The sequence below is a fragment of the Pelodiscus sinensis genome, chromosome 19 (genome assembly GCF_049634645.1).
Source record: "Pelodiscus sinensis isolate JC-2024 chromosome 19, ASM4963464v1, whole genome shotgun sequence".
Classification (NCBI taxonomy): domain Eukaryota; kingdom Metazoa; phylum Chordata; order Testudines; family Trionychidae; genus Pelodiscus; species Pelodiscus sinensis.
Genome location: NC_134729.1, coordinates 21,608,851 through 21,634,719, shown reverse-complemented (window position 1 = coordinate 21,634,719; position 25,869 = coordinate 21,608,851). Strand labels below are relative to the sequence as shown.

General features: G+C 50.3%; 1 protein-coding gene across 6 annotated transcripts in view; it reads right to left on the bottom strand.

The window, feature by feature from the left end:
• NRTN (neurturin) overlaps positions 1-19,004 on the bottom strand; it is a 122,720-nt gene extending 103,716 nt beyond the window's left edge. Inside the window, exon 1 of one of the 6 annotated variants that reach the window (XM_075902999.1) lies at positions 18,708-19,004. Coding sequence is in view for 1 of the 6 variants with exons in the window: in XM_014575603.3 (XP_014431089.2) it covers positions 16,625-16,840 (216 nt within the window). In the remaining 5 variants the exon portion in view is untranslated. The other 5 variants (XM_075902998.1, XM_075903001.1, XM_006127278.4 and 2 more) reach the window with 5 other exon arrangements.
• Positions 19,005-25,869: the final 6,865 nt, after the last annotated feature.

Genomic DNA, 25,869 nt, shown 5'->3' with positions numbered 1-25,869 from the left:
TTTGCGGAAAGCGCGTCTAAATTGGCACGGACGCTTTTCCGCAAAAAGTGCTTTTGCGGAAAAGCATCCGTGCCAATCTAGACGCTCTTTTCCGTTAAAAGCATTTGTGGAAAAATCATGCCAGTCTAGACGTAGCCAGAGAGTAGTTATTAATGGTTCACAGTCATGCTGGAAGGGCACAACATGTGGGGTTCTGCTGAGGACTGTTTTGGGACCAGTTCTGTTCAATATCTTCAACAATGATTTTGGTGATAGGAGAGAGAATATAATTAAGTTTGCAGATGATACCAAGCTGGGAGGGGTTGCAAGTGCTTTGGAGGATAGAGTCAAAATTCAAAATCATCTGGACAAACTGGAGAAAGAGTCTGAGATAAATAGGATGAAGTTTAATAAGGAGAAATTCAAAGTGCTCCACTTAGAAAGGAACCATCAGTTTCACGCTTACAGAATGGGAAGTGACTAGCTAGGAAGGAGTACTGCAGAAAAGAATTTAGGGGTGACAAGTTCAACATGAATCAACAGTGTGACACTGTTGCAAAAAAAAGGCAAACATGATTCTGGGATGCATTAACAGGAGTATTGTGAGCAAGACACGAGAAGTCATTCTTCTGCTCTACTCTGCACTGATTAGGCCTCAGTTGGAGTATTGCATCCAGTTCTGGGCACCACATTTCAGGAAAGACGTGGAGAAATTGGAAACAGTCCAGAGCAACAAAAATGATGAAAGGTCTTGAAAACATGATCTATGAGGGAAGACTGAAAGAATTGGGCTTGTTTAGTTTGAAAAAGAGAAAACTAAGAGGGGACATGAGAGCAGTTTTCAGGGTGCCACAAGGAGGAGGGAGAAACATTTTTCTCCTTGGCCTCTGAGGACAGGACAAGAAGCAATGGGCTTAAATTGCAGCAAGGGAGGTTTAGGTTGGACATTAGGAAAACATTCCTCACCGTCAGGGTGGCTAAATACTGGAATAAGTTGCCTAGGGAGGTTGTGTGATCTTCCTCACTGGAGATATTAAGAGCAGGACAGACAGACATCTCTCAGGGATGATCTCGACCAGGGGTGGCCAATCCGCGGCTCACAAGTGGCTCTTCAAAGAAAAAAATTGTGGCTCCTGCAGCTCTTAAAGGGGTAGCGTTGGGTTGCGTTTTTTTTTTTTTTTGGGTGCTCAAGAACGGTTTCCCCCCTCGGCTCTTTGCGCTGCATCCACCACTATTTTGGCTCTTCATCTGTAATGGGTTGGCCACCCCTGATCTAGACAGTGTTTGGTCCTGCTGTGAGGGCAGGGGACTGGACCTTCCAGTTCTAGGATTCTATGTTGGCCGTAGCTAGAGCTGTGCTTCCGTGCAAGCCGTAGGGCTATGCAAGGTCTCTGGGTTTGTCTACACTACAGCCGGTGGTGCGACTCCCACTGTGGGCAGACGTTCTCAAGCTAGCATGCTACACTTAGCAGTGAGGTTGGGCACAGAGGCTGGGGTTAGCCGCCTGAGTCCATAGCTAGGATCTCCGAGGGGTCCCCACTGCTACCACGGCCCCACTGCTGGTTTTCACACCCTTGCTCAAGCCGAGTTGTGCACTCTGCAGATTACCTCCTCCTCCTGCTGTTGCGTAAGTACGGGCACTCTGGGTGTGCCTCCACTGCAGTCAGGAGGTGTGATGGCAGCACATGGTAGAGACACATGGGCAGGTGAGGCTAACCTGTGAGAGACAGGTTAAAGCCTGCTTGGTACATCTACGCACGCAGCAATCGCCTCCCAGCTGCAGTGTAGACAGACGGTCTGTGGCCTGAGAGAGAAAACCCCCTCAGTAGCAGGTGCCTCTAAGATTCAGCTTCAGGTTTCCAGGGTGAGACAGGGTGGGTGTACCCCCCACTGGGCCAGGAGGGCATAATACCTTGTGAGTGGAGGAAGTCCCGCCCCTGAACACACAGGGCATGCTCCAAGGGCTGGAGCAGGATAAAAGGGAGCAGCTCCCGTCTGGGTGAGATGCCGGAGGAGAGGGACTTGCTGCAGATGCTCCACAGGGAACCCAGCTAGAGACCTGGGTGACTGGAGCCAGAGACCTGGGAGTCTACTTGGATCATCCCAACACTGGAACTGGTAGGAAGTGACCCAGGGAGGATGCAAGAGTGGTATCTCCCACCTGTGTGAGCTCAGTGTGCTGCGGCTGGATTCCCTGCTGAGCATGATGGATCACTCTCCCTCTGACAGGAACCCGGCTTGGGGTTTACGGGGACTGCTGCCCCAAACTCCATGAGACTCTAGCCATTAGGCTCTGCTGCCCTGGACCCCAGGGCTGTGTTACTGACTCTAGCCATTGGACAGCGCTGCCTTGGGACAGGGCCTTCTTACAACATGGGGAAATTAAAGTTACTGGGGGACAGAGCAGAGGAATTAAAAGCTGCACCCAAAAATCTGTCAGAAAACAAACAAGCAGGGTCTGTTCTCCAGTCCTCATTAGAGCTTGTTGCTTTTGGAGCCCAAGTAAAACAGCTCCTGTATTGTAGGGCAGGTTTAGAGGTCAACAACCGCCAGCAATAAATATCTGGCTCCTTTCCAACAGAGGCCAGAGCCAAGAACAACATTATTAAAGGCAAAGAAGCCACCAAACGCCGCGCAGACGCTCTGTTCTCACGCGGCATTTGAAGCCCTTGCTGCCTTTCCAAATAGCCTCGCTGTGTACGTCCCAGCTCAGCAGGAATGTCACCACTGAGCACGTTGGTCCGGTGGAAACAGTCTGGGCAAGAAGAGGTTAGTGTTCTCTCAGCTACTGGGCTGTTTAATTGGATGTATTTCCTGGACTAGATTCTCAGCTGTTGTAAGAAGTGCAGCTCCACTGAATTCATGCTCAATGACTGGTGGTGTATAGAAAACGGTGCCAAAATGATATGCTCTAAGGCCATGTCTCCACTTACTGAAGGAGCGATGCTCCAACAATCAATCTTCCGGGGTTTGATTTAGTGGGTCTAGTAAAGACCCACTAAATGGAATGCTGAGGACGCCTCCTGTCGGCACCACTGCTCCTACTCCTTGCGAGGAGTAAGGGAAGCTGATAGGAGCATTTCTCCCATCGACCTCCCGCTGCGAGAACAGTGCTGAAGCTCAGCTTAAGGTATGTCGACTCCAGCTAGGTTTTTTTACATAGCTGGAATTGCATCTCTTAAGCAGACCTTCCCTTGTAGTGTGGACCTGGACTATGAGTTAGGAGTATCTGGGCCTTCTTGCAGGCTACAGGGCTGCGTTGGGGAGTGTGCGATCTGGGTCTTTTGCAGTCAATTTGCAGAAGAGCCTGCTTAGAGCAAGGAGATGGGGCGGGGGGCATGGGGGAGAGAGATGATGTGTGAACTGTGCCTTAGAGAGCAGCCTGCTTGGTCTTCATTTTGTTTTTGTTTCTTGTCTGGTAGGATTTTGGAGGCTAAGAAACAAAATGGTATTGCCATCACCACCTTCCAGGAAGAATAGTTATTGCTTTCATCTGACACTTGTAGGCACAGGCCATGAAAAAGACAATGATGGACAACACCTGGGAACTGACAACTATTTATTTTCTAAATGGGTGGTGGAAAAACTCAGTTTGATCCCATTTCAAGGCTACTCGGGCAAAATGAAATCAATGCCTGAGCAGACGGCCAGCTCTAGGCCTCATTAAATCTTGAAAATTATGACTATATAAATAGCTACAACATAGCATCTCGGAGCCCTTTAGCAAGGTTCCATTGTGTAAGGTGCTGTACAAACACAGAACAAAGAGAATTCCTATCCCTAGAAAGCCTAGAATCTAAGTAGTGCCTGCTTCTTGTCCCAGCCCCCTCTGTACAAGAATGAATTTCCACCCACATTTTGAACAGGGATGTAGGAGTGTAACCATTTACAGTTACACGCAACCTCCCAGTACATGTTGGGAGCCGGCTTAAAAGCCCCCCCACCTGATCCTGTGTAATTTCTAGCAGTCACACAGTTACTTGATTAAATGCATTTTAACACCCCTAATTCTGAGTGTGATAGTTTGATTGATGCTGGTACGAGGCAGAGACTGGGGTGGGAGGAGCAGAAAAAGTGAAAGAGGGGGAAATCAATGGAGGAAAAAAAAGAGACCGAAAAGCAGAGAAGAGGGTGGACTAAAGTGAAAAACAAAGATGGGGCCAGGATATCCTCTGAGTGTGAAAATGTCTAATTAAAAATAAATACTTTCTTCTGTCAACCTCGATATTATGGGATTCTTCTACTCATTTCCCAGTCCTGGCAACCCAAAAGTGTCCAAAACTCATACGCCAGATCCCCCCCAAAAAACTTTAATAATAAATGCTATGTTCTTTTTATTCACCTTCTGGCTGCTGAGCCTTATAGAGGCATGTTTTCAAGCTTTTCCCCTGAATCACAATGACTAGAAGTTTCCTTTTTCGCCAAATTAAATCCGAGTTTCTAGCGATCACGAGACTCCGGGAGTTGGGGCTTTCAGGAAACCACCAACTATCATGAGACTCACTAAACAACCTGGCATGACTCAGCAACACCAGTTAGCCAGATGGCTTAAAAAAAGAAGTCGGAGACACTTAAGCCAGTATCAAAAACCTTGGTCATGATTCTACACCCTGAAGTGAAAGATCAATCGTCAATGAATTTCCAAATTCAAGCGTACACAAGAGGAATTGGTTTTGCACAGTTTGCTTGGTGACCACTCTCACTGGAGAGGAGGCTCCATCCAAAACAAGGCTGAGACATGCGATTGTCTGACATATCTATTGCAGTACAGCCTGGAGGACACCCTGGCTGAGTCCCGTTAGGCTGGGTGCTGTACAAACATCTAGAAAAGGACAGCCCCTGCCCAGAGTTGCTTAGAATCTAGGGACAGATTCTCAAAATAGCTCAGGACACATTTTTCTGATGCTCAGTACCCAAAGTCAAGGTCAGGGCTTCAGCTCCCAACATGCCAGAATCTGCCCCCCACACACAATTTGGGAAGCTGTACCAAACGAATACCTTCTCCGGGGTCACACAGGAATATAACAGGCAAGGAACAATAGGGCCACAATGATTCATACCCTGTTGACTCCAGACCCGTGTTACAGGGCTGGGAGATCTGAGCCATCAATCCACTTTTAAATGTATTTATGTTTCCACCTTTGTATTGGGCAAGCATCACAAACATTTATTGCCACAGATCCCTCCCCCTGCTTTATGAATATTGGTTTATAAATACACAGAGCTCAAAAGCGCTTTAGGCAAAATACATCATCTGATGGATCATTTTTAAAGTTACCATCTGCTGAATGTGTATATTCAATTTCTGTGCATGTATCATTCTTGTATGTGAAGTTAGAAATATGAAGTCTGGATCCATTCATAATTCTAAATTTACAGATGCTCTGGAAACTTAATGGCTCGGTGATTAAGCCAATAATCTGGGAATGGTTTTGTTTTTCCTGTAGGCCCAAACTGTGGTTAGTACTATAAAGACATATGACCAGGTCACCCGATGCTGGAGCTAGGGACATAAAATCCCATTTAATTAGATAACTAGTTAACCTATTAAACAGGGTTGGGGAGGGGACCATTAATATCCTTAGCTAGAACCCATTTTGGATCTGGTACTTTCCCACTCAAATTGTGGCAAAAATTGAACTTAAAGAACTTAAAGAGCAAAAGTGATATAAAGGGGGGAAAGCAGACAGACAGGGTGGCTAGATGTGAGGAGACCCCTACTTATCACTTAAGATACCTTTAAGGTTGCAACATACTTTCATAAAAAATACCAAACAGGGTGAGAAAAAAATTGGTTGAGCAAAAAAACCAAACTCGCTGCACCTTTAAATCCCCACGCTCCCCCTGCCACTGCCACACAAATATACCGGACACCTGGCAACCCCATATACCTTCTGGAAACAGGGGGAAGGATCAGCCTCAAGTTAGCAGGCTCCCTAGCTTGAGAAAAATATGATTGGAACAATTGTTACATGCAAATTCTTACACTAACAAGCTTCTTAGTGTATTAGGATTAGCTGGCCTGTTTTGTTTATTTTGGCTCAGTAACTTACTTTGATCTGTCTGTTTTCACTTGCAGTCACTTAGATCCTACTTTTTATACTTAATAAAAACACTTTTGTTTATTATCAAGCCCAGTATAAATCATTGTTATATACAGGGGATCAACTACTGTGCATCTCTCTCTTTCATTGATAAATAGGGCGAACTTATACACTTTCTCTGCATAAAACTTTTATACAGAGCAAGATGGATTTAGTTGGCGTTTTGGTCCTTTTAAGGGTGCGTGTTCCTGGGTGCTGTCAACAGCCTTATTGCGGAGTCCTTCCAGAGCTGAGCTGGTTCAATATCTTGTGTTGCTCTGCTGGAGGGCTGTTACCCCAACTCTGTGACTGGGCTGGAGAAGACCAGAAGGATAGGGTGATGGAACACCCCAGGCAGCAGGCAGGCAGGCTCAATGCATGACCAGCACACCGCGTGACAACCGCAAGGGGACCCCTGTGATTCAACCCATCACAATTATCTCTACTGTGAGCTGCATATGTGGCCATCTATTCGATTCATAGGGGCCTCCTTCACTAATTCTCCCCCCCCCCAGAAATCACTGCAAGCTTGGCAGCTCCTTGGCTATGTCTAGACTGCAAGCCTCTTTCGAAAGAGAGCGTCTAGACTGCACGTTGAACTTTCGAAAGAAGGCGTTCTTCCTCGTGAAATGAGGTTTACCGCCATCGAAAGAAAAGCCGCGTTCTTTCAATTTAATTTCGAAAGAACGCGGCTTGAGTCTGGACGCAGGTGAGGTTTTTTCGAAAAAAACCCTGAGTCTGGACACAGCCCTTGAGTCAGGGAATGTCTTTGTACTCCGTATCTGTACAGTGCCTCGCACAATGGGGGGGGTCTTAGTCCAGGATTGTGGCACTACTCAAGAACCCCTAACACAATAATAATTAAGTGTAAATTCATGTGTACCCCAGAGGCACTGAAACCACTGAGAAAAGGGGGAATGAAGTCTCCTTAGCTGAGAGCCAGATGATTTCAGTGCACGTGGCTTTAGCCCCTAAGGTCGCAGGTTCAACCCCTCCTGCCGACTTTGCACATGGAGACTAGTGACAAAACAACCATGAGTAGATCTGGCAGAATTTAATTTTTTTATATAATTTCAACAAATAGATAAAAAAATGCTGAAAAATATTTACTTCAATTTTCCACCACTGCACAAAATCATGGCGGGGGAGCAAGAAGCTATTTAATGGCAGAAGACCCCACGATTCAAAAAACTAAAGCTTTATAAGCCGTGAAAAACACAAACTAGCAACAGACTGTGTCCAAATATACAAAGTAAATATCTTTACATCCACAAGTCAGGCCTGGTTTTGTTTTGTTTTTTACTATCCATTTATCAATCCATCTGCACCAAGCCAAAATCCAAACTCAGAATCCCTGGAATGGGACTGCAGTGTTTGCCGGCAGGGCCAGGATGTGAACAAGACATGCTGGGTGAGGCCAGCTCTTTTAGTGCACCAACGTCTGCGGGTGACAGAGGCAAGCTTTCGACAGACACCGACCGGGGCTCGGTTTTGACCGGGATTCGTTCTCCGCCTGCATTTTTCCGATATTGCCTTACCTGCACATTTCAATTACTGCCAACAGAAATAGATTTGAGGGGATGAAACGGATGTGGCTCGACATTTCCTCCTACAAATCGAATCCGTAACAAACCCAAACAGGAGTTGCCTTCATGTGAGGGCAGATCTCGCCCCCTCTTCCCTGTCTCCTGCTCTAGCATACGAAACGCCTCCAGCCCAGCCTTGCAGAGAAGCCAGGCAGTCCCGCGCCTCAAATCAGACTCTGATTAATGACAGCAGCGCTCCGAGGATTAAGTTTATTTAGAGGAACAAGCTGAGCCCAGCATTGCTGCAAAGGGAGGAGAAGCCCTTGTCCAGATCTCCCCTGGCATCCTCCCCTTCCCCCCCACCCCCACTTCATGTGCAGCTTTGAAGCAGATGGGAGGGCTCCAAGCAGAGGGCTGCGTGCTGCCAGCCCACACGGGAACAGGCTGCAAGGGGACGCGGACTCGGCACATGTGCTTTGGGTTAGGCAAGTAATGAAAGCCTGCAGTGGATTGTGCCTCAAATCCCCGTAGCAGAGCGAACTCCTACCGACTACCTCGACGGTACACCTCAACCCCGCCCCCGCTTCAACCCACTTCACGTGCCAGGTGAGACGGGAAGACTCAATATCCCTGTGGTTGGACAAAAATGTTTTTTATCCAATGTAACATTTATATTACCGAGACGTCTCCACGGAGATCGGAGGTTCTATACCAGCGACAGGCAACCAAGGCTAGTGACTGGGCTGCAGGAATGGGAAGCGACTGTTTAGGAAGGAGTACTGCTGAAAGGGAGATAGGGGTCAGAGTGGATGACAAGTTCAACATGCGTCAACAGCGGGACGCGGTTGCAAAAATAAAAAAAAAGCAAACGTGATCCTGGGAGGCATGAACAGGCGTGTTGTGAGCAAGACACAAAAAGTCGTTCTTCCGCTCTAATCTGCGCTGATTAGGCCTCAGTTGGAGTCTTGTGTCCAGTTCTGGGCACCACATTTCAAGAACGATGTGGAGAAATTGGAGACAGTCCAGAGCAGTAAAAATGATGAAAGGTCTAGAAAACATGATCTATGAGGGAAGACTGAAAGAATTGCGCTTGTTTTGTTTAGAAAGGAGAAGACAGAGGGGACAGGATAGTGGTTTTCAAGTATCTAAAAGGGTGTTACAAGCCGGAGGGAGAAAAATTGTTCTCTTTAGCCTCTGATAGGACAAGGAGCAATGGGCTTAAATTGCAACAAGGGAGGTTTAGGTTGGACATTAGGAAAAACTTCCTGTCAGGGTGATTAAACACGGGAATAAATTGCCTAGGGAGGTGGTGCAAGCTCCATTACTAGAGATATTTAAGAGCAGGTTAGACAGACACCTGTCAGGGATGGTCTAGATGGTACGGGGTCCTGCCATGAGGACAGGGAACTGGACTTGATGACCTCTCGAGGTCCCTTCCAATTCTATGATTCCATGAGGGGTTCTCTCCATCTCAGTGGGACACAAGGTTGTAACCAAGCCGATCTCCTGGCACCGGGGAGTTTTGCTACCTGCATTTGTGTACCTTAGAATTTGTGGATGGTGCCAACCGAACCATAGCAGTGCTTTGATTGGATGCAGAGGGAGTACGCTCTCACGGGCAACATTACCTCACTTCATGTGCTGTGGCTTGACAGGCGGGTCACTCTAGTAACACCAGTAAGAAAAAAACGACGTGGAAAGCAAAGGAATCTGGCAACCCGGCACACGGGCAAGAGAAAACGAAATGTCTCGCGGGCCCCACATAGAACCCCGAGGGGTCGCATGTTGCCTGCTACTGCTCCAGACACACAGGAGAGCCCCAAAAGCATATCAAATCCAAACAGGACAGGTCCCCCATAGCATTATGGGGCCATACAGCTGCCGGAGACCAGATAACAATAGCAGGCCTGCTGAACAGGTGGGGGGAGGGGGGATGCAAAGGGGATGATTGCACAGAGGCCTGGCGCTTCAAAGAGGCCTGGAGCTCCCAGCTGCCACTCTGTGGGGCTCCAAGGGCCGAGAGGGAGGGCTCGGCGCCAGGCGGCGCTCAGGGCTGACTGCCCTCAGCCCTGCCTCTTCCTCCCCTTCCAAGGACATGGAGCTGCCCCATACACCCACCTCGCCCCCAGGCCCGCGGAGGCTGTCAGGCCTGCTGAACAACAGGCATCGAAGGCAGGAAACAAACGCAAGGTCCTACCTCTTGCAGTTTAGAAATGGTGTTCCACGTGCCCCGCCATGCTGGAACCCTCACATCGCGATAGGCGGGGGGCGAGGAGAGGGGGTGTCCTGGGGGTACGTGTTAACTGAGCATTTCACTCAAAAGGAAGGTGAAAACGGGAGCTACGTTTCCAAGCTGACCCTGGGGAAGCCGTTCACCGAGGCAGGCCAGGAGCACCAGTTGCGGCGCATCCACAAGGAAGATGGAGATGAAGGGGCTAATCCAAAGAGGGCATCTAGCAAGAATCTCTGCTCCCAACCCTGCCTCCCTTTTCCTCCCACTGATACAGGCCCGGCATGGAGCCTCTTGCACGTCCCTAGACCTCCAGCTGGGCTTGCATTTGGGCAGTTAGCCCATGTGGGTCCCAAGCTCTCGATCAAAGCTAGCTTGGGAATGCAGCCTAGGCAAACCCGCAGAGGCCCTGCCCTGAATTGAAAACTGGACTTGTTCCATCGAGAAGTAGCTTTGCAGATGCCAAGGCTGTAGGAACCGTCGGGATGCTCCAGACCCCCTGCCTAAGCCAGGCGACAGAACTCCCCCACTAATTCCCAGAGCAGATATTTTAGGAAAAAACCATTCAATCTTGATCTAAAAATAGCCAGTGATGAAGAATCCGTCACAACCCCTTGGTAAGTTATGCTAATAGGGGGTTACCCTCCGTGTTAATAGCGTATGCCTTATTCCTTGCCTGGATTTGTCTAGCTTCAATTTCCAGCCGCCCGGTTCCCATTACATCTTCCTGCGCTAGATTGGCCAGGGAGGAAAGAAAGAAGCTTTTTCCATGAGGCTTTCACCGCGGCAGCTCTTTGAAAACCGTTCAGGGGGCTGGATGGTGAGAGGCACCGCAGCAGGGGACAAAAGGCAGAGGAGGCGGCCAAAAAAAGGCTGAAAACTGTTCTTTAGCACCAGGCGGGAGCTGGCGACATCAGAAGTTATTTTAACCCACTGACATCACGAGCACAGCATCAGTGTTACTAGTACCAGCAACCTTGGCCAAGACGTACAGATAAAAGCAGCAGGTTGCTCATGGGCTTAAGGCCCTGAGCAGAAAGTCAAGACGGAGGATCTGCCCTTGGCTCTCCCACCAAGTCACTCAACAATAAGGCACCTCACTTCCGTAGGGTCGCCAGATGTCTCATTTTCATAGGGACAGTCTCGATATTTGGGTCGTCATCTTCTATAGGTGCCTGTTAGCAAGTGTGAAAAATCGGGACAGAGTGGGAGCTATCTGGTCACCCTACTTCTCTGTGCCTCAGTTTCCATACCGGTGAAACGGGGATCGCGTTTCCCGCCCCTGCAGGGGGAGTGGTGGGATGAAACAACTGAATAGAGCCCTGTGCAGCTACAAAGTGTGCCTCCGCATGCACAAAAATGAGCTTCGGAGAGCCGCATCCACAGATGCGGATACCGGCAGCTATTAAGTGGATATCTGCAAATTTGCAGTGTTCTAGGTTTTTAAAATGGTATCCATAGCCCCAAAAATGAGCAGCAGACCTTCACATGCATATCCATGGATGCAGAACCCCACAGATACAGAGTGGATCTGGGATTTGCAGGGCTCTCCACAAGAACAAATGCAATACTGGGCCGATGAGCAACGCTGAAAAGCCTGCGGCCATCCACAACCTACTCCTCACGTCTATTGGAATGGGAAGCCTTGAGAGCACAGTGCAGCAGGCTGGACCACAAGGACACAGCTCTGGCTTTGCCAGCTCCCAACTGCCCATCTCCCGACTCCGACCTGGGCTGTGAGTTACTGGCATTTCCCTGTGCTCCTCAAGGGCATCCTGACGGATTAGCTTTGCTAGAGCGCTCAGCTGGCAGCTAGAGAAGGGGATACAGCTGAAATGGTCGGTTGTGATTTATTTGGGGTATTATTGCAGCATCCAACAGCCCCAGCCATTAGGGATGTGAAAGGTTAACCAGCGAATTGCTTACCCATTTCCGGTTAACCAACAGGGGCTAGAACAAGGGGTTGCCCCCGTCCCGCAGGGCCCACCGCAGACAGGGCGCATCACAGGCCGGGATGGTTCTGACGCAGCCCCTGCCTGCGGCCTCCCCATCCATGACCCCTTTAATCGGTTAACAATGTTTAACAGGTTAACCAATTAAATGGGATTTTACATCCCTCCCAGTCATAGACCAAGACCCCACTGCGCTAGATGCTATACAAACACAGAAGAAAAAGACTTTCTCCGCCACAAAGTGTTTTGGGCCTGCACAGGGCCTGACCACGGCCGTGTATGATCCATCATTACACATGTGGCACTCAGGGTACATCTAGACTACAGGCTTTTTTCGACAGAGGCTGTGTCGACAGAGACTGTCCACAAAGTCTCTGCCGAAAAAGAGCATCTAGACTACAGCCAGTTCTGTCGACAAAGCAAGCCGCTTTTTCGACAGTCTAGATGCTCTTTTTTGAAAAAGCAGTGTGGGTGCAATAGGGACTTTTTTCGACATAACTCTGTCGAAAAAGGTGTTATTCCTCATAGAAGGAGGTTTACTGCTGTCGACAAAACGGCCACGTTCTACCTTTTGTCAACAAAACCCTGTAGTCTAGACACACCCTCAGATTGCTCAAGGGGAGAGGCGCATTGGCGGAGGTGCAAGAAAAAGCCATTGCTATCCGTGGCTCGCCCTGGGAAAACCATTAGAAAATCATCCGTCCGAGCCTAACTCTGCTACATTGGGAGACTGGGAGGCCGTTTTTCAGGTGGCGTAAGTCTGATGTCGCTCCATGAAGTCAGCGGACCAAAGTGGATTTACGCCGGCTAAGCATCTGGGCCTCAGACTTCAACCCCGCTGCGCTCAATCAGCTGGCCCCTGAAACCTGAAGTGCCCAACCCGGCAGCAGGTCTTGTAAAGTCACACGCATCGGCGCTCGATCTGCACGTCAGTCCTGTGCCTCCTGCCTGTGGCGTTTCCTAACCGTCCATGTTAAGTAACCAAATTGCCTGTCTCCTGCAATCACAGTCTGCGGTGCATTCTACCTGCCGGAGCGGGCACTGGCACGGAGTGCACTGGATTACGGAAGCTGCCCTGGCAATCAGATTCTGCGCTTGTTACTCCATCTCCTGGACGCTGCTCCTTGCTTAACAGGGAGGCCCCTCCGGATTAGGGCAGTCGGTTTGTACAGGGGTCCAGAGCACACGAAAGGAACAGAATAAAACTAGAGGGGACAGGGAACCCTCTGACTCACGCCGAGTTCAAACCATCCACCCGCCCATCCGCCCCTGTGCAGCGGAGATGAAAAAAGCAGGGCTGAGTGTCTGTCCCAAGGGGAGGGAGAGAACTCACAGCTTGTGTGACTCTCCCATTCGCCCCCTCCCTCCCCCCATCCTAGACACACTGTGCAGTAAAACTCACAACACAACGAGCCTGATTCTTCACCGTCCTGCAGCGGAGCTGACAGCCTGGCCAGTTCCTTGGGCAAAGGGGCGGGGGGCTGCCCTGCGTCCCCAGAAGGGACAGGGCCTTGGGTAGATGGGGTGTGGACGGGGCTAGGAGAGCGCTCCCTGCAGTGTCTTAAAGGCACTCCAGGCCCTTTTCTATCACCAGGTGGTGCAGGGTGGTTGCCTCCTTTGTCTTCCCCCGTTGGCAGGCCTGCTGCCCCGACCCTCATGCGGTCATTTACACAGAGGCGAAAGCAAGCGGGGACGCTCTGGCGCGCAGCTCCTGCCAGAGCAGGCTGAGCTGCAGCAAAAAGAGCCAGCAGGGAGCTCTTTAAAGAGCTGGCAGGGACGTGGGTTGCAATAGGACATGGTAAGTTACGGTCACCGCTGCACTGGCACCTGCACAAGGTGGGTGTGAATTGCTGCCGGTGTAGAAAGGAAGCAGATTCAGGCTCCCCAGTGTAAATGGGCACCGGGCCGTTGTAGGATCCGGTTCGATTCAATCGTCAATGATTTAGATAGTAGCACAGAGCAGGGGTGGGTGGGAAAACTCCTGCCCCCGGCTTAATTTGGACCAGCCCACAGCACTGAGACTTGCCCAGGGCTGGAAGCCCTAAGTGTCGGTGTCCCCCCTGTGGTGCTTGAACTGGGAACACCAGCTCTCCCTGCTGGGGGGGGGGGGGGAGTCTTGGCTCCCTGTGGCCCTTCGGCGCAGGGATGATGAGGGAGGGAATAGGGAAGTTCCGGGGCTGTGAACGCTGCCTTGCTCCCGCACCTCTCATTGGCCGAGAATTGTGCGTGGCCCACGACTTATTTTTGTTGTGGATCAGTGGCCCCCAATAGAAAAAAGGTTCCCCAGCCCTGGAAGGGAGAGCACATTTATAACACCAAGCTGGGAGAGGTTGCAAGTGCTTTGGAAGACAGGATTAAAATTCAAATATAGAACATAAGAACGGCCATGCTGGGTCTGGCCAAAGGTCCATATAGCCTCGGTCCTGTCTTCCGACAGTGGCCAATGCCAGGTGCCCCAGAAGGAATGAACAGAACAGATAGTCATCAAGTGATCCATACTCTGTCACCCATTTCCAGCCTCTGACAAACAGAGGCTAGGGACAACATCCCTGCCCATCCTGGCTAATAAGTATTGATGGACCTAACCTCCATGAATGCATCTAGTTCTTTTTGGAACTCTGTTAAAGTCCTGGTCTTTACAACATCCTCTGGCAAGGAGTTCCACAGGTTGACTGTGCACTGAGTAAGAAAAACTTCCTTGCATTTAAGAACATAACATAAGAACGGCCGTACTGGATCAGACCAAAGGTCCATCTAGCCCAGTAGCCTGTCTGCCAACAGTGGCCAGCACCAGGTGCCCCAGAGAGGGTGGACCAAAGACAATGATCAGCGAATTGTCTCCTGCCATCCTTCTCCAGCCTCTGACAAACAAACAGAGGCCAGGGACACCACTTCTATCCCCTGGCTAATAGTCTTTTATGGACCTAACCTCCATGAAATTATCTAGCTTCTCTTTAAACTCTGTTATAGTCCTAGCCTTCACAGCCTGCTCTGGCAAGGAGTTCCACAGGTTGACTACACGCTGTGTGAAGAAGAACTTTCTTTTATTAGAAGAAGAACTGTCTTATATTTGTTTTAAACATGCTACCTATTCATTTCAGTTGGTGACCCCTAGTTCTTATGTGATGGGAATAAGTAAATAACTTTTCCTTATTCACTTTCTCCATACCTGTCACGATTTTATAAAAGATCTGGAGAAATGGTCTGCGGTAAATAGGATGAATTTCAATAAGGACAAAAGCAAAGTGCTCCACTTAAGATGGAACAATCAATTGCACACGTACAAAATGGGAAATGACAGGAGCACTGCAAAATGGGATCTGCGATCGTAGTGGACTGCAAGCTAAATATGAGTCAACCGCATGACACGGTCACAAAAAACAGCATGCTGGGATGTGTTCGCAGGAGTGTTGCAAGACAGACAACAGCTCTACTCCGTGCTGGGTAGGCCTCATCTAGGAGTATTCCATCTGGTTTTGGGTGCGGCCACCTTCCATGAAAGATGTGGACAAACTGGAAAAAGTCCAGAGAAGAGCAATATAAATGATGAAAGGTCTAGAAAACATGAGCTATGAGGGAAGACTGAAAGAATTGGGTTTGTTTAGGTTGGAAAAGAGAAGACTGAGAGGGGACATGAGAGCCTAAAAGGGTCTTACAAAGAAGAAGCGGAAAATTATTCTCCTTAACCTCTGAGAATAGGACAAGAGGCAATAGGCTTCAATTGAGGTTTAGGCAGGAGCTTAGGAAACGCTTCCTTACTGCCAGGGCGGTTACACACTGGAATCAATTGCCAAGGAAAGTTGCGGAATCTCCATCATTGCTTGTAATGATTTTAAAGAACAGTTAGACAAACACCTGTCAGGGATGAGCTAAACAACTCTGAGTCCTTCTGTGAATGCCGGGCTCTGGACTAGACAGCCTCTTGAGGTCCCTTCCAGACTTACAATTTTATGAATCAGGCCCTGGCCCTCCCATATTAGGGGACCACAGACACAGTTCTCAGTGAGCATCGTTTCGCAGGATCAAGCCCTTCATTAGACAAGCAGATGCTCTGAGCCAGTCCAAATGTGACTCGCTCATTTCATTCTGCTGGGATCACTCTGTAGAGGGGTTGGGAATGTCAAACCCACCAGGTGCTCTCAGACACCCACACCGACCAGGCTAGAATACTACCCGCTGGTTGGAGACCCAGGGGACCATGTGCTGAGTTCCTTCCCAGCCCTTAGTCCAGGGCAGACTTCTCAACAGAAGTGCACAGGAGTTTGCATGAGCAAGGGCCTCCAGCTCTACCCTCTCCTGAATAGCAGCCCTCCTGAAACCGGCTGCTGCTACAACTTCCCTGCTGCTAGCTACAGAATGCTCCAGTGACTCGTTAGGAACCAGGTCCGGCCTGCAAGTTGGGTCCTACTAGCCCCATTTTACAGACAGAGAAGCAGAGACTCAGCAAAGACGAAGGTCTGGCTTTCAAAGCTGTGGAGCAAGTTCCACTGAAGTCGGCATCTCCTAAAACCACAAGTGCAGGAGGGAGGATGGGGCTCTCTGGCCCCGTCAGAGGGTCCAAGTAGATTTGCTTCTGCTCTCTTAGGCTCAAGCAACGATCAATCAGGCTGGTTGTCCCAGTTCAGCCCTTAGGCATGTGCTCCTACAGGAGCAAGTTGTGATTGCTAAATTCTGAGAGAGCAGAAGCAAAACAAAGATTTGATCAGGGACAACACCTCCCACCCTCTCTATAAAACCATGGAAAGCAGCCAGAAATTCCCCCATCCCATCCCTCCTCTGCCCCAAGGTCACACGAAGGGGCAAAACCCTCAGAGTGCCCCACACCCGCTTAGCAACCAACCACTCACCACACACCTGATCTGGAACCAGGAGTACGCAAACCGTCGGCAGCAAAGACCCCCCCCCAAACACAGCACAGCACCGAGCCACCGCAATGTTCGGTTCCGCGTTACGGACGCTTCGGGGTTCTCCAGAGCCTCGGTTCCCGCGGGGTGCGTAACTCTGAGCTTCTACCGGAACGGGACTCCTGGGGTGCCACTGAGCACAAGGAAAGGGGCCAGGCTCAGGCATGTGCGCGGACAGGAACAAGTTGCGATTGTTTTTGCTGCTGCGCTCTTAGGCTCCAGCAAAGATTTGATCAGGGACAACATCCCCCCCCCCCTATAAAAACATGGAAAGCAGCCAGGAGTTTCCCCCGGACCAGCCTTCCTCTGGGTCACTCCCTGCTCACCCAGGGGTTAGTGATCCCAGGACAACCCTCCTTGCCCCTTCCAATGCACCGAACACATTGTACAGCCAGCTGGAAATCTGACGTGCAAAAGACGCAGCAGGGAACCCACCTCGGCAAAGCGACCGGAGCGGAAGGTTTGATTTCAGGCGTGTTTAAAAGCAGCAGCAACTTCGGGGCTACCAGCCTGCGCGCCAGGACTCCCCTCCCTGAAACGCGCCGGGAAAGCGGGCTAGGAATCCCAGTGGCTAGTGATCCAAGGGGGGGCATGAGAAGCAGCCTAACCACACAGGGCTGGGTCAATCCACCCACAGACTGTCCAGGGGCTGAGCCACCCTGGGCTTTCCTGGGGGTTACCCGCTGCAGCCTGCGCGCTCCCGCGCTGCCTCCGCGGACTGGGGCTGGCCGTCCCTACCTTTAAGCCCGGCCAATCCAGACTCCTCGGTTGCGCCTCCGGCGGGGTCCCCGGGGAGAGAAACCTCTCGGCTCCCCAGCCATGAAGCGACGGGTCAGATCCGCCGGGTCCGCGCCCTCCATCCAGGCAGCGCCAGGCCGATTAGCTCCTCGCGCCGGGCTGGGGCAGCTGGCGGGCTCCGGCTCGGGTCCAGCGCATCCTCCCCGAGCAGTCCCATGGCGGCCGCGGCTCCGGCCCGGGCGCAGGCGGCGTCTCGCCCCGGGCCGCTGCCCCCCAAACACCGCGCACGTGGCTGCCTCTCCCTCCCGGCGCTGTGCCCTGGGCTGCCCCCGCGGCGCCACCCAGCCCCTGCCCGGGACCGGCTTAGCTCTGCCCGGGGGCCGCGCCTAGGAGCCGGGCAGCTGCCATCCCCCGCGCCCGGCTCAGCCCCTCTAGCCGCAGTAGCTCCGGACAGCTCCCCGCTGGCTCGGCCGCCCAGTCCCGCACCTGCCCGGCTGCGCCCTCGGCGCGGTGCCTGCGCGGGGCACGGAGGAGGAGGGGGCGAGCTGGGGACGGTCTGGCTACTTCTCCCGGCTCGGCAGAAGATGCGAAGGGAGGAGCCGGGCCGGGGCGGAGCCCGGCGCGGCGGGGAGGCCTCCGGGTGGCGGGTTCGGGGCCGGCTCCTCCCAGGGTCGGGTTACTCCCTGCCCCAGGGGTTGGCGGGGCTCGGGGCGGAGCCGGGGCAGGCGAAGCAGAGGAAGCGTCGCGTGGGGTTAGCTCCGTGCCCGTAACGGGACCGGGGGCAGCTCCCCGCCTGGAGCGCACGGCTCTGTCCGGGCCCTGCTAGCAACTGGCGTCGGGCTTAGCGGACTCTGAGCCGCAGCAAGGTGGCTTACCGGGACACGCCGGGCCATTCCCTCCTGCCATCTGTGCCCGGCCGGGAGGCGCCCGCCCCACCTTCCAGGGCAATGCAAAAGCGTAAAAGCCTTCTGCAAAGCAGGGGCAGCCGAGTCCGCCCCCAGCCGCTTTCTCCCCCCACCCGTGCCAGGACTCGCCTCTGACGGCGAGGCAGACTTTTTTGGAAATAGATGAAGGCTCAAATTGGGTGGCAAGATGCTTACCTGGGGTCAGCCCCCTAACCTCCCCCCCATTCAGTTACCCCCTCCTTTTCCACTTGAAGGGGGAAGATCACACACAGGCTGCTGTGTCCTATACAGAGAGTGTGAAACCCTCCAGCTGAGTGAGAAGGAGCAGCTTGTCTCGGATGCTGCTTTCTGTACTGAAATCAGCGGTGAAAGCAACTTCACATTTCTTACCGGTACTGTCCTGTTGCAACCAGGGTCCCTACCAGCTCTTTTACTAGCTCCCTGCTGCCTTTTGCCGGAGCTGCGCACCAGGATCACACGCGCTCACTTTCACCTCTGCGTCTCTCGCCTCACCTCTCCCAGTCTTACAACGGCTTTAGGTCACTGATGCAGGCAATTAACTAGTTCCCCCTGACCTGCTTCTCCCGTCCAGCCCTGTGTTTTGAGCACTCACTTAGGCCAATGCACAGCGGGTGCGGATTAGAACACCCGCCTTGTGATTTGGTAGCTTTTTGCACTGGTGCGGATGATTGATTGCAAGATTCAAGGCAGCGGAGAATTAGATTGGACTAGGGCAGTGCTGGTCTCACCCTTCCGAGAAGAGCAGCCAGAATGATCAAGAGCCGGGAAACCCTCCTTATGAAGGGAGAGTGAAAAGATCAGGAATGTTACATTTAAAAGGCGATGAATGACAGGATATAATGGAAAATGGCTAGAGAAAGGAGACACTTTTTCCTGTTGAATGACACAAGATCAAAAGGAGAGAAATGCAAGAGTGACAAAAGGGCATACCATTTCACAAAATGTGTGAGCATTAAACGGTGGAACTCACTGCTACAGGAAGTCATTGACCTCACACATTTACCAGTATTTTAAAGGAAGTGGACGCTTATAGATACTAAGAATATCCAGAGTCATGCCTCAAGGTTTAAACCAATCTCTAACTATTAGAGATCAGAATGAGACTGAATGTAGGGGCTTATCTATCCCACATGTGCAACTGTGGGTTCTTACACCTTCCTTTCATGCTGCCCAATGTCAGCGATCCTATTCCAGGCTTGGTTCTGGTCCAGTTTGGCAAGTCATACATGCCTACTTGCTGATGTCATGCATAAAGTTACGCCTATATATGTTTGGAGGGTCTTGATTTCTGCTCCTAGGCTATTTTGTTTTCAATAAAAGTTAGGCACGGTGGACATATATTGTTCCTGTTTTAAAAATTCTTGCCACCATTGCAAACAGGTCCACAGCAGAAATCGTTGAAGTTTGACGCTCAGGCGAGAAGCCGTCCCTGTTCAGGTGTGTGTTGCTTAGAGTGGCGGTGATTATGGTATTACCTTAGCAAGCCCAGCTTGTGATGGAAGCAAGGAGGGAGAAAGCCGGGAGGGGTGGCGGCAGCTGCAGCTTTCTCTCTGGCATGCTGGAAAGGTGGGGCTAAGCGAACCATCCATTGGCTGATGTCTTCGTACTGCAGACACCCACCCGCCTAAAAAACCAAACTGACCCAACACAGAGCGGAACCTGCAGCCTCTTAGAAGGTCAGAAATCTGTGGCTAACGCTGGCGTACACTGACTTGAACTTGTGCTGTGTCCCCTGCTCTCTTTCCTGGCAGCCAGCACCTCCTGAAGCCAAAGGGCCTGCCAGCGTGGGACTTTACCAAACAACCAGCAGTGCTGAAATGGAAGCATCATGCACCAAACTCACCTGACTGCCACTCCTCCTGTAGCTCTCTCCTGGCTTTCCTTTCCGGCTCCCTCCCCCTAGTGGTCAAAGCCTGCACTGCACCGGCTCACCCCTTCTGCTGACATCTTAGGGCACCCCTGTGCCAGGGGTGGAGCATGAATATTGCATTGTAGCAGGCACCGTGACTCAGAGATACACTTCTGAGTCCCAAGCCATCCTGCTTCCTCTGCGCTCCCATGGGAGAGTTATGACTGCTGGCCCCTATCAATGGCCTATGGCTGCCCCCTACCCCCCCACCCCATAACCTGCTCAGTGAATAGGGGATGCCCCTACGAACGCTCTGTCTCTACAAGGAAGCATTAAGCAGGCAAGTAGCCCATTATCTGTCTGGGTAAGGGTTGGGGGTCTTTGTGCAGATGGGGCGCTCAAGTTACCCCCTCGCCCTTCATATCGGTCACAATCAAAATACAGGCGGTGGGCTGCTCAGAGGGTCCCACCGGCGCAAGTGGAAGCAGAGCCGCAGAACCGGTTCTTCCAGCCCCGTTTTGCAGACTCACCCAAGCTGAACCCCTGAACCCCACCCGCTTTCGCACGGGACTCTGCGCCCTTTCCTGGCCTGATGTTTCCAGTGTGCCGCTCCGACAACAGCTTTGCACACACACCCCACACTCGCACAGCCTCTCTGGGGTCAGGCACCCTGCAGGTACAAACCCATCACGGTGCAGCTGGGAGCATCCCAAACCCTGAAACCGGTTGAAATCCCTCAGCCTGTGAAATGGACCAAAATGGTCCCCACATTTGGTAGGGCCCCACTTACAGCAGAGGTAGGGCGACCATCCGTCCTGTTTTTACCAGGACGGTCCCTTATTTAAGCCCGTCTCCTGGTGCCCTGACTTAAAAAAAATGGGCAAGTTACCTGTGTTCTCCATGCAGGGGGATCTGCCAGCACTCAGGACTCCAGGCCCAAGCACCAGCAGGCTCCTCCACCTTGGTGTCCCATATTTGGCATAGGGTAATATGGTCACCCTAGCAGGGGACCTATCAGTCACCGCAGGCTGGGGGGCAAGGCAGCTCCACCTGCTGGAAGGGGCAGAGCCTTGGCCAGAGCATGGTGCACCCAGCCTAGTCCACTTCAACAGGGCCCAGGATTTCAGCCACAATTACAAGGTCACAGCAGAAATCCGCAGCAGACCAGGGCCTCGAACCCAGGTCCCAGGCTTGTGCCCTCACCCAAGTGATGGATTCTCCATCTCACGAAGGCAGCCCCTCGAAACTGGCTGCCTCGCTAGAGCTGTAGTCAGACGAGTGACGAGGCTCCAGGCAGAAGTAATGGGGTAAAGTTTGCTGACCAGCACTAGCCAGGAACATGACCAGTAAACCCTTCTGGCTTGAAAAATCTATGACCCCATGAACTGAGCTAGCTCATTACGGAGGAAGTGATCAGGAATTCGCCCGCCCGTTCACTCCCGACGTGCAGCTCCATGTGTTCTCCATTTTACTAATGTTTCTAGCAGCAGGAGCTCCTCAAAAGACTCTTTCCGTGCCAGAGATTGGCCAAGACCAAGTCAGTTGACACTAAAGACCAGGATGACAGACATGTCCCAAACGGTAGCCAGCGAGATTTTCCTGTCCTCCAACCCAAGGCTGCGACAATGCTCTAATATGGCAAAGGCACACAGCTGGGAGAAGTTATTTTTAATAATACATAAGCCAGGTCAGTTCTACCCAGACTGATGTCAAGGAATTTAAATCCTACAAAAAGGAAACAACTTTCCATTTAAGTCTGGGCCCTTGAAATCTTACAGGCCCCGTTGATTTAGAGCAGTTCAAAGGGCGTGGGTTGTTTTGATTGCATCTGCTAAACGGTGGCCAAGTTCGAGAGGGGAACTAATTTTTTTGTGGGATTTCCTGCGTCCAGGGATCAGCTTGGCTGCATTTGCCTGCATGCTCTGCAGCTCAAACCAAGTCCTTAGTGGTCTCTGGCTGGCAATCCAACTGGATGAGCCACAAAAGAGTGTCGCTCCCACAAGACAATTGGGAGACAGGCAAATCCACTTAATCATTATTTGCTAAAACCCAAATCATTCTATTGAGGTTCTCATGCCCCCATCCCCGCTCAGTCCAAGCACCTCATACACTCCCAAGAGGCAAGGAAGTGCCATTATTCCCATAGCCTAGGTGGGAAAACAGAGTCACAGAGCAGCTCAGTGACTTGCCTGCTGCACCAGAGGCAATTGGTGGCAGCACCAGGAGATGAGTCCAAATCCCTTGAGACCCAGTCCAGTGCTCACAGCCAGTTTGTGCTGAAACGTCCTACTTTTGTAACCCTGTTTGTCTTACCTGCCGGTCACCTCTCAGCTCATGCTGGGAGCTTCTGGGGAAGAGCACAGGTATCTACAATAAGTATGTACAGCCCCTAGCACAATGGAGCTGGTGGCAGGACACGCTCACCTTTGGTGCACCCCCTTCAACCCAGGCCTAATATCACTGGTATCCTTGGCTCCAGAGCTTCCCTGGCTCAGTCCACTGGGCAGGTCACAAAGTTCTAACCCATAGGTTCCTAAACTGGGGGGCACACCCCCCGGGGGGGCATGAAGAAATTCCAGGGGGCATAATGTAACCCAGCCCCCACCTCCCATCAATCACCTCATCCCCCAAGGAAGAGCCTGGTCCATCATAAGAACATAAGAACGGCCGTACTGGGTCAGACCAAAGGTCCATCTAGCCCAGTATCCTGTCTGCCGACAGTGGCCAGCACCAGGTGCCCCAGAGAGGGTGGACCAAAGACAATGATCAAGCGATTTGTCTCCTGCCATCCTTCTCCAGCCTCTGATGAACAGAGGCCAGGGACACCAATTTTATCCCCTGGCTAATAGTCTTTTATGGACCTAACCTCCATGAAATTATGTAGCTTCTCTTTAAACTCTGTTATAGTCCTAGCCTTCGCAGCCTCCTCTGGCAAGGAGTTCCACAGGTTGACTACACGCTGTGTGAAGAAGAACTTTCATTTATTAGTTTTAAACCTGCTACCCATTAATTTAATTTGGTGTCCTCTAGTTCTTCTATTATGGGAACTAATAAATAACTTTTCTTTACCTGCCCTCTCCACACCACTCATGATTTTATAGACCTCTATCATATCCCTCCTCAGTCTCCTCTTTTCTAAACTGAAAAGTCCCAGTCACTTTAACCTGTCCTCATATGGGACCTGTTCCAAACCCCTAATCATTTTAGTTGCCCTTTTCTGAACCCTTTCCAAGGCCAAAATATCTTTTTTGAGGCGAGGAGACCACATCCATACACAGTATTCAAGATGTGGGCGTACCATAGTTTTATACAGGGGTAGTAAGATATTCTGGGTCTTATTTTCTATCCCTTTCTTAATAATTCCTAGCATCCTATTTGCCTTTTTGACCACCGCTGCACACTGTGTGGAAGTTTTCATAGAACTATCCACTATAACTCCAAGATTTCTTTCCTGATTTGTCATAGCCAAATTAGCCCCCATCATACTGTATGGATAGTTGGGGTTATTTTTCCCGATGTGCATTACTTTACACTTATCCACATTAAATTTCATTTGCCATTTTGTTGCCCAATCACTCAGTTAGGTGAGATCTTTTTGGAGTCCCTCACAGTCTGCTTCTGTCTTTACTATCCTAAACAGCTTTGTATCATCTGCAAACTTCACCACCTCACTGTTTACCCCTTTCTTCAGATCATTTATGAACAAGTTGAAAAGGATTGGTCCTAGGACTGATCCTTGGGGGACACCACTAGTTACCCCTCTCCAATCTGAAAATTTACCATTTATTCCTACCCTTTGTTTCCTGTCTTTTAACCAGTTCTCAATCCAAGAAAGGACCTTCCCTCTTATCCCATGGCCATGTAATTTACACAAGAGCCTTTGGTGAGGGACCTTGTCAAAGGCTTTCTGAAAATCTAAGTATACTATATCTACTGGATCCCCCTTGTCTGCATGTTTGTTAACCCCTTCAAAGAACTCTAATAGATTAGTAAGACATGATTTCCCTTTACAGAAACCATGTTGACTTTTGTCCAACAAATTATGTTCTTCTACACGTCTCACAATTTTATCCTTTACTATTGTTTCGACTAATTTGCCCGGTACTGAAGTTAGGCTTACTGGTCTGTAATTGCCAGGATCTCCTCTAGAGCCCTTTTTAAATATTGGTGTCACGTTGGCTACCTTCCAGTCATTAGGTACAGAAGCCGATTTAAAGGATCGGTTACAAACCACAGATAATAGTTCAACAATTTCCCATCTGAGTTCTTTTCGAACCCTTGGATGAATGCCATCCGGTCCCGGAGATTTGTTAACATTAAGTTTTTCTATTTGTTCCAAAACCTCCTCTAATGACACTTCAATCCGGGACAGTTCCTCAGATTCATCACCCATAAAGGATGGTGCAGATTTGGGAATCTCCCCAATGTCCTCAGCCGTGAAGACTGAAGCAAAGAAATCATTTAGTTTCTCCGCAATGGCTTTATCGTCCTTGATTGCTCCTTTTATATCTCGATCATGTAGGGGACCCACAGGCTTTTTAGCAGGCTTCCTGCTTCTAATGTACTTAAACATTTTGTTATTTCTTTTTGAGTTTTTGGCTAGCTGTTCCTCAATTTTTTTTGCTTTTCTTATTACATTTTTACCCTTGATTTGACCGTGTTTATGTTCCTTTCTATTTATCTCACTAGGATTGGACTTCAACTTCTTAAAAGATACCTTTTTGTCCCTCACTGTTTCTGTCCCTCACTGTTTCTTTTACATGGTGGTTAAGCCACGGTGACTCTTTTTTAGGTCTCTTGCTATGTTTTTTTAATTTGGGGTATACATTTAAGTTGGGCCTCTATTATGGTGTCTTTAAAAAGTTTCCATGCAGCTTGCAGGGATTTGGCTCTAGTCATTGTGCCTTTTAATTTCTGTTTAACTAGCCTCCTCATTTTTGTGTAATTAGCATTTAATTTCAAAATGGGGAGTGTCCCAGAAAGTCTCATCAACATCTCTCTCTACCTCCCTTAGCTCCTCCAGTTCAGCCACCCTGGCCTCCAAAGCCCAAACTTGGTCTCTGAGGGTCAGGAGCTCCTTGCAACGGGTGCACACATACACCACCCACCCACAGGGCAGGTAATCATACATGTTACACTCGATGCAATAAAAAGGATAGCCCCCACTCTGCTGCTGGGCTTCTGTCTCCATTTTTCTAATGAATAAGTTTAAGTATAAACTGGGCTTCTTTTTAAATCTCTGGAATATAGATTATTATAAGAGTTATGTTTTAAAGAAGGACAGAAGTAACTAGTGCCCTCTAACCTCCCTCTCCAAACTCCTTGTTAGCTGCTCCTGGTCGCAAGCTGGCTGGTTGCTGAGTCACAGGCTTATATAGCTCTGGTAGCCCCTCCCCCTGACTGAGGCTCAGCCAATTAACAGAGGCTTCTAGATTTCAAACCTTTTAGAAGCTCCTTCAAACAAACAAACAAACAAACAAACAAACCAGACAAACACAAGCTCAGCACACTGCAAATATCTCCCCCACACACAAACACACACTCCAGACAGCCACTTACCACAAGGGTCCCGTTTTTACTCCTCTTTTACCTGGAGAACTCCCTTCAAAATGGCTGCCTTAAAAGGGCAATGCCTTCTGTGCTCTTAAAAGGGCAACCTTTTTTTTTTGGTCAACAACTTTT